The 9,523-nt window shown below is 43.9% G+C and overlaps 1 protein-coding gene across 7 annotated transcripts in view; it reads right to left on the bottom strand.

Annotated features, from left to right (window-relative positions):
* Positions 1-4,687: 4,687 nt before the first annotated feature.
* LOC115019199 (tubulin-specific chaperone cofactor E-like protein) overlaps positions 4,688-9,523 on the bottom strand; it is a 13,455-nt gene continuing 8,619 nt past the window's right edge. For all 7 annotated transcript variants that reach the window (XM_029448636.1, XM_029448634.1, XM_029448638.1 and 4 more), the window contains one exon: positions 4,688-7,332. In XM_029448636.1, the coding sequence (XP_029304496.1) occupies positions 6,987-7,332 (346 nt within the window). In that variant the 3' untranslated portion in view covers positions 4,688-6,986. The remainder of the gene's footprint in view (positions 7,333-9,523) is intronic.

The raw sequence follows: 9,523 nt of genomic DNA, 5'->3' as shown, positions 1-9,523 counted from the left end.
CAGAGAAGCAACAACAATCCAAAAGGTGTGTGATTGGGTGTTTAAATGGCGATGTCCTTACAGGAGAAAAGTGGAGTTTAAAAAGCACCCGATGAAGCAGCGGAAGGAGCTTTGCCTAAGGAAGCAGGTGCAAACTTTACCTGGGATACTGTTCAACTTAATCTGAGATCAGTGTTTGGGGAAGGGGGTAGGTGGGGAGGAGAGGGAAGTTGAGGGGAGGGACAGCATAGGAATCTGAGGAAGAGAGAGAGTGGAAACAGAGCAATATGTAAGAAGGGGAGGTCAGAGATGTGGAAATGATGGAAGTGGGAAAAACAAAGAAATACCGCCTGCAGACATGTTTTAAATGCAGGGGGAAAGGAATGTTTTGTACAAAGAGAGGCTCTCATACGGGATGAATGTCAAGCCTTTTGGGCAGGATCTGTCATTAACACCTGCAAAGTGCCAAATGATGATAAAATGTGTATTTGGTGGACAATTTTGAGGAAACACTGCAGCCTTTATCTTTGTGGAACAATAACGCTTGAATACCAAGGTCTTATTAATGTTTCAATCAGAATATGAAGCAACATTTAAAATGATTTGGGGATCATTTATATGAAAATGAATAGTGTTATTGAATTATTTGTTTGACAAGTCCTGAGCAGCTATAACATACAGACTCTGCCTTTGCATTGGGCCTCAATTGGGGTAAAGTCTTTGCAAGAGCTCAGTCAGTGCAGTCAGGGCAGCATTAGGGCACCTGAGCACACACACTCACCTGAGTAGTAGTATCACCCTTGGGCATTTATGGACAAAACCCAGAAACACACACACAGTCTGAAACCTTGCTTTTCAAGCTTGGTGGTAGGTAGAGTTACAGAATTTACATCCGTCACTTTGGATACTCTGTGTACCCCCTTTTTTAATTAGGTCCAGCCTCATTTACAAGGTTATACGAGACACCTTATTTCCATAGATGCTGGAGAGATAGCAAGGGGAAATCTCAGGTGGATCCACACTGATAGGGTCTGGGAAGGAAAGGGCAGTCAGTTGGGTCTTTGTTGCAGGAGGACAGTGAAAGTAATTGGAGAGGCAGAGAGCAAGATGTGTGAAAGGCTCCAGGACTGAGGGCAGGCCCCGGGCCCCCATTAAGCAGCACCAAGGCTCTCTGCGGAGGCTTCTTTTATACCTCCCACGTCTTGTTGAGTAAATGGACACATACTTTAAAACAACCTGTGAAAGGCAACGTCGCACAAAGAGAGACAAAAAATCAACAGTTCCCGGTGACCTACTGGGCCGGTAGAGCTTCCTGATGTGTTTTGGGAAATGTCGAGGATGGAGAAGTGGGAAGGATCGAGATGATACAGCTGATTTCTCGCTCTCCCATTCACTGACACTCACAGCTCATGAGTAACAGAACACATGATAGGAAATTATAATGTTCCTTTTTTCTTTTCTATACTTGGGTGATCAACTTAAAGCTGCACAAATCAATATTTCTATGTTAAAACAAGCTTACTCTTGCTGGCTTCTGAGCTACCTCCCCAAGCTTTAACAATGCATCGACTGATGTGTAATGTCAAAAGGGTTGGGGGGCTTGCACTCAAAAGAAAATAAATGTCTAAGTTCAACATCAAGAGACTCACTCAATGAAGATGCAGAGGGATGTTAACATCGAACAAAGTCCCCTTAATGAGGATGTCAACGATGGAGCAATGTTCAAGAACTAAACTCCAAATAGAGTTGGTCCAAGGGCTTCGATCCCTGGAGAGGCAACACCAGGAAGAATTCTAACCAAATAGTAAAACGTGTCTTTGTGGAATAAAAAGCGTTGCAGTAATGATTTAGCACTATTCTCGTTAGAAATGGGAGTGGCTTATCAGTGTGGGTGATGCAGCTCATACCACCTTAAAGATTGTTGGCAAGAGTCACTAATGACATCAAAATGGTTTCTATGCGGCAGGAGGGCACTGTGTGGGAACAGGGTCAAAGTATCCAGCATCACACGTTCTGGAGAATCCATCAAGCCTGACCTTCACAAAGAAGGTCCTGGACTGGATACCCGCTGAGCTCTGTCACCTAATCCGTGGAGTGGGCCACTCTAATTCAACCCTTATGCCCAGCGGTTGGCTCTGCCCTGCCCTCCTCTCCTTCCTTTCCATTCACAATGGCGACCCTCCTTCCAGTAACCCAAACCTTCTTACCCCGATGACTCCTTCACCTCGGCACACAATAGACCCGTTCAGCCCCTTTGCCCCCAATCCCACTTCATAATGCAATGGGGCAGATCAAGTGCAGATCAGAATACCAACTGTGTAGCCAGGTCCTGTTTAAGCAGCAAGGTGCGATCTATGCAATGCAACTGCATCCATCCTAACCTGAGTCTGACCTTGGCCTCGTGAACATCTGCAGAAGAAATTGCAGTGACTTTTGAGAAAGGCCCTCTTATGCCTTAATGGTCAAGAAATCCACACGTTAAGACTAATGCAGCCGGTTTGTTTACTGCAATAGTTTAATGAAACCCATATTCTATTCTAGAAATTCAATATCCATCGTGGTTTCCATGTGGAACCTCACATGCCAAAACAAGTCTAAAAACCTACAGCCATGCTAGCGGCTCTGAGAGACTATACTTAGGCATAACGGTGCTAATGCTAGCATGCTAACACTTGATAACTAGCACTAAACACAAAGTAGAGCTGAGGCTGATAGAATATCAATAGTTTTGCGGCTATAGGCCACAAACCAAAGTATTGGACAATTACATTTTTGTAATGTCACGTTGCTAAATGAAAATTCAGGCTACAACCTGAACAAATAATGCCAACATGTTGGAAGCACAACCTGAATAGACAGGATCACCAAAGTCATGATGACACATCCGTGTGGGACATGGCATGACATTTCACTCAATACAAGAAATGTCAACCCTTTGGTGGCACAAGAGGAAATGTCAGTGGATCACCAAAGTCATTAGGGATCATCCTTTAGGGATCATGATTAGGTCCTGGTCCATCTGAGAGTCCTTGAGATATTTCACTGGATAAGTGAAAACCTACGATGCGAGGGAATCAGAGGGTCACCAAAGACGCCAGAGACAGTTGGGGTTTATTAATGTCATCAGTAAAAGTCCAAGCACTCACAAATATGGAGATACGGATTGGAAACGCTCCTTAAGAAAGGTACTGAAAGACAGATTCAAGTTGAATGGGAGTTTATTATTAAAGAACAGGGAAGGGACCAAGGTCTACAATCAGGAGCTTGTCCTCGACACAATCTAATAAAAATGTGAAAAACACCTTAGTGCCACATTAGCTCCCAAACCCTGAGAAAGGGGGTTCTGCTGGTGACGGTGCGTTGAGGTGTGGGTGGGTGGCATAGATATCCCACACAGGATTAGCACCATGCCCCCTGGAAGGAGGAGGAGGAGGAGGGGAAAATAGAGGGAATGCCCGAGAAACAGAACACCGGCTGACACGTATGGAATGGACTCTTTGCAGCTCGACCAAAACACGCCTGCCAGAAAGAGAGAAGATTTGCAGAATCCCATCTTCTCCAGAGCCAAACATTCAGCCTGTGAAACAGAGCGGTGTACACTGAGCACGTGAACAGATGCCACTTCAATCAGGACTCTGAAATGGTCTACAGTACATGTAAGGCAAATCTTTTAAACAAGGTGCTTTATAGTATAATTTAGTCAGAGTAGTTATATCTTTTTTTGAGGATACAGTAATGTGTGTTTTGTTTAAAGCTAGGGTGGGTAGTGTGTTTCAGAGATAGAGTGTGTTTTGGTATATTTGTTGAAATACTCATTACATCTCGACAGCAATCTATAAAAAGGGATTGACTAATAAATCCATCCAATCATTTCATTTGAATAAAAGGCCTGAAGGGCTGTCAGTGTTGCAAACTTGGCAACTTTTTTGCGAGTTTTAGCGACTTTTGGAGCCTGTGTAGTTTCTTTCATTGGGAAAGAGTTGGCAACATTGGGCCGAGTCTTTCAGCTGGATCATATAAAAACTAGTTTTACTCTCGCTGGCTTCTTTAAGTATTTTCCTGTGACAGTTATGGATTTAGATGTTGATTCATTCGTCTGGCTCACACTTTGATGACCAGAACAACTCCTGGTCACATTGCCATGAACTCTGGCATGGATATATGTCCCCAGGATTAATTATAATGACTTTAGTGAATCTAAACTCTCATCTAGCAACGACGTCATCTCAAAACTTCCCTTTGCTCCTCGGCCACGTGCAGCACCTCTTTGGACTTTCCATGTTTTGTATTTGTATCTTTTGTTTAGATGTATGAATATTTATTAAGGCAATAATATGAATGTTGCAGTTAATTATATTCCTAATAGTTATACCGGAATTGATAACTGTTGTATTTAAAAAAACATTTAATTAGTAAACTAAATGTATTTTAACACACATAGGAGTCTCATATATGCATTGTTTCTTCTGTAATACAATGCGTGCTCATTAAAATATTACCATAACTACATAACACTTAAATCAGGGGTGTCAAACATACGGCCCGCGGGCCAAAACCGGCCCGCCAGAGAGTCCAAACCGGCCCGCAAAGTGGACACTGAACTAAAATGAGTTTGACACCCCTGGTTTATATAGTCCCAAAAACCATCATTAAGTTGTACATCAAGTTTTATGACTGAACTTTTTAAGATAAGAACGTAACACTGGAATAAGCTGAAGTTATGATCCTTTATTTCTTAAAGAGAAGTGAAAGCAGCGTTACACATTACAGGTGTAGAAATGGCAAAAAGATCAAGAAAGAAAACAAGAATTCACCATTAAATATAATCAAGATTCACATCTGAGAAACGACAGAAAGCAAACGTTATAAATTAAACACTAAATACTAAACAGCATAAGGCAAAGTGTATTATAGAGGAGCAACTATCTTTCAGATTCTTAAACCTGTAAATAATCTTTGTACTAATGAAGGATAAAAGTGAGGGAGCACAGATCATATTCAAAAAGTGTCAAAATAACAAATTCCCATAATATCCCTGAAATGACACATCCTCTGCACATTTTAAATCAAACATAAAGAACATGCTAACCATCCATTTAGCACAATATCACTTCGAATCGCAATTCTTCCTATGTACGCACTCAATCATAATAATGTGTAATGCATGAGAGTCGAGACAGAGATCTCACAGACACACACACCACACACACACGGCTAAACTTCACTTATAATGGGTAGAAATGTGTTCAAGAGAAACTTTTTTTATCCTGGCAGCTCACGCAAATTCAAACAAACTCCTCTGCACTCCAATATTTAAAAGAAATGGCGTGTGAAAGACCTTCCTGACTTGTAGAACACGTTTTCATCATCTTCTCATCAACAAACACACTGAACATTGGGCCCAATTTACACTGCAGTACACGTGGTGAGAGCTATTCAGAGTCAGGTAGGCTGGAACAGCTAAAGGAAAGGAAGGCGGTCAGGGGTTAGAGTAAAGATGGACCAGAAGGTTTTTCACTGTCTGGCCGAAGGAAACGAGGAAAGTCCTGGAACCTGAACCTCACATGGTTCTTAAAATCCCGTTATGGGCCGTTACATCCCTGTAGTGGAAAAGCCTGTTAATGACCAGCAGGTGGGAAATGTGGTTTTCTATCTATTCTTTGATTGAAAACAATTGATGCCAATGTGAGCCGAGAGAAGTTCACGACCCCACGTCCTGTGAAACAGCCGACGCTGGAAGTGTCAGGTTTGTAAAGCGGATATAATGGAGAGATTGAGGTGACCGGGTGACGGGCGAGAGCCTGTTGGGTGAACCCGTTCTAACCTAAACGCAGCGGAAGTGTCCGTGACACAGCGGCTGGTGTGTGGTTACCCTACAGACCGGGCCTCAGCGTTTCTCCGCTGCCTCTGCAGGGAGAGAGAGCTGCTCCATTCAGCCAGAAGACCTGCAGTAACTTGAGCATCAGCGCTCCTTCTCTTCTCCGTCCCAGACCCGAGCTCACCTCAGACTTGTCTCGTCTTTCTGCCAGGACGTCCTGACTGAGCGGCAGCCATGTGCTGCGTGTTATCTCCAACACACTGTCATCCCGGGGTATTTCACTGCTATGGAGAGTCACGGGGGAAAGAGTCATCTGAGTAACGGGAAGCAGCACACACTCATGCTCCTGCAAATCTACTTCTATAAAGGTTAGAAGAAATGAAGCCTCTTTGAGTCCGTCATGAAAGTGTGATTAAAGCGTTCATCATTATTATTATTAACTAACATAATAGTTATTTGTAATACAAATGTAGACTGTACCCTTGGAGACACGCAGCAATGCATCATGTGAAGACTCTGAGTCTGTTCAGGTCAGCTTGGCTGCAATCACTGCTGCAGGATTAAGGTTCATTGTTTGCTATTGCTTTGCCTTTAAAGGAGTAGCTGATGAACTGTGTAACAGCTGCACTGTTCACAGCTTGCAGTAATCAGGCCAAAGAGAAAACATGAAAGAGCTGCTGAATACAGCCGCTGCTATTTTCAAAATCCAATTTCCATCTAAACTTTTGTATCACTTTTCCAACTAATTAAAAACTATTTTAATACTCAAGTAACTACTAATGAGTCCCATGCACGGCGCAAGCAATGTTGACATTTTTAAACCTAATAATCTTAATTAGATAAACACTCCAATTATAGAATCGTTTAGTTTTTAGACAAATGTGCAATTTGTGCATTAAATCTGTCTCGACTATCTGCTCATTTGCATTATTTATTTGTGTTGCAGTGTTTCCTTAAGCAACAAGAGCACAGACGAGCGTCCAAAGATACAAGCTTTGTGAGCTCCTATGTGCAAATACACTATTGTATAGATGTGTTCAATATGGTGGACAGCCAACATCTTTACATTCAAGGCTGACAAACATCTCCTTTTCTTTTAATCTAAGAGAAGTCAAAGCTGAGTTTCCAGTAGGTTTTCATCCAACGCTCCCAAAGTCCCGTTCATCCGAAAAGCAGAGCGCCTCCCGACTTAATGATCTGAGGAGCTGCAGCGGCTTTTGACTTTGGGAACGACTAGAATCTCATCGCCATCTTGGATCCTGTAGGAATGGAGGGCCCGGCTGCCGCACTTCAGCTCCTCGGGTCCAAACGCCGAACACATCTCCCGGTTGATGTAGAAGAGCCTGATCCCGCTGGTGGGCAGCTGCAGCAGAGCTCGAAGGTGTTTCCTCAGGTCGCACACCGTCTGCTCCAGACGGAGGCTGATGGCCTCCACCTTGTCCCCCCAGCGAACGTCCACCATGGTGCTGCGGGGGCTCAGGTCCACCTCCACCAGCGGGGCCAATTTACCATACTTGGACACAAGGACGTGGTACCTGCGAGGAAGCATGTCAGATCACTGAAGTGTTGCTTGTGGTTGTAAAGTCTGAATATCAAGTAGGAGAGATGAAGACTGTGGAGAAGTTAGAGTGTTCTACACCCTGCGAGCGGACTGTCCGAGCTAACCAACTAACTTTCAACTGTCAAGATCATTTTAGGGCAATTCTTTAAATGTTGCAAACAAATAATGCAAGTTAGACGCGTTTAAACGCAGAATAAGTTGGCGGTATAGGCTACACTTTGCACATGGATTAAATACACCAGTAGAAGAAGTAGAAGTCCTATTGGCCATCGAACCCTCTGAGATAAAAATGTAGAGACGTCTTCAGGAAATGTGTTTAAATTGTGCAAGTTTTAATTGTTCTTTCATGACACCATGTGTTTCATGCTGAGACAAAAACACATTAATGCAATCCTAATACATACAGCACGCGACAAGAGCGTTATGGGAATATCCAGGAAGATAAACCTGATTTAAAAGAATATAACTAAAGTCTACGTGTTAGCAGCACGACAGCATGAAAAACGTCAATTGTGAGCTTTTAAAATAACGTCCTAGGATTATTATTATTGCATCTTCTCTTTTCATTGTTCCATCTTCTCCACCAGAAGAAAAGATCATCTTTTTTTAATTCATGGCATTTCCACTTTGTTTCATGAGCAAATAAAAGAAACCAGTAAATTGAAAGGTGCCCAGTGTGTGTTTGAGAGGCAGTCCTCTTGCCGTGAGAAAGCTCTCCATCCCCTCAGGGGAATGCGTGTTCGAGATAAGGGCCCAGGAACGATTAAATAAAATCCCTGTGCTTTCAAAGCTACTGTAACAGCTGGGCCAATCAAAGCAATTTCCCTTCCCTCCCCAAAACTCCCCGACAAAGCCAATCCCCTTGGTTTCTGGGCAAAGCTTGTGGTCCACCCTGGGAATTCTCCTCTAAGGCCACAGTGCACAAAGTGCCATTCTGAGAGAAGCCATTTGGCTAAAAGGCTTCATTTAAAAAGGTGGTAAGCGCGGTATAATGGGGCAAATAAGGCTGCGGGTGATAACGAGTCAGCTTAGCAATGGTCTTTTCCAGCATTCTTCCATAATGGACAGGAAAGTAGGAGCGAGAGTGAAAAGGTGTTGGAGCCGATACGGACGCTATCTCACCAGGATCTCAGCCGACTTCTCTTCAGGCGTTTCGCCTCCTTCTCTCATTTCTCAAGCGCTCGAGTTGAAAGATGCTTAAAAAGTAAAGATTTCGATTTGCCCTCTTCCCTCCCAAGGCTGGCCCTCGATTTCCACTGTTCCCGGTCCAGTCCCCTTTCAGTCCCTCGCTACTTATTCTACTGGATACTCTGACTCTCAGATTTCCTTTCACTCTTTCCTTGCAACTAATCCTTTCTGTCTGGCCAACACGTTTCTTTCTTTATATTTCCTAGTCCCACAACCCCCTTTCACAGATTATCCACAACCCTCGTATCCTTTAGGGATTATTGAGGTCTACATCAGTCTGATTTATGGTTTGAGTTGCGTTTACAGTTACTCAAAGCCAGGCTGCGTCAGATGTGTTCACCTGAGACGCTGTGACCCGCGCTGCCGTGCTCTGATCTCTCGGGGTAGCCAGGCCACAGCCCCGTCCGATAGGAAAGGGGATAGCGGTGTGCCCACTGCTTACCGAGCGTGTCCGACACCCACATGACACCCTCGTGCAGTCATCGCGAACCCTGGACCTGGCTACACACCAAGCCACGAATACGTAGGAAGGTGGTTAGAAGCAGGAGGCAGAGTGGACGTGGAGGTCGGTTAAATTAAGTATAATGGACGTGATTACCAAACGCATCTCGGATCTATAGAAAGATGATCCACCGCCAGGAGATCTACTGCAGCTCCAGTCACATCACAAAACAAGTCTCAACTTAGGGTTTGAGGTTGACGGAGTACGTAGCTGTATACATCATTTTCTTTAAAAAAAAAACAAAAGAAAAAAACAACCTGCTACCTTGTGGATCACTTTTCCAATCAGAGCATTCCGAGCACAAAGGACTCATTGAGCAGCGAGAGACTGGTGCCATTGTCTCCCAAAGGTTAGTTTCCCCCAGTCAGAGACTACACCTTCCTTCACAAATCCCTCTCCAACATTCTGCCCAGGTTAAGTGGAATGTGGGCAATTATTTGACCGCTGTCGGCCCCCCGACGAGCGCTGTCCAAAT

Source organism: Cottoperca gobio, chromosome 14 (genome assembly GCF_900634415.1).
Source record: "Cottoperca gobio chromosome 14, fCotGob3.1, whole genome shotgun sequence".
NCBI lineage: Eukaryota > Metazoa > Chordata > Actinopteri > Perciformes > Bovichtidae > Cottoperca > Cottoperca gobio.
This window is presented reverse-complemented; position numbering and strand designations above follow the sequence as displayed.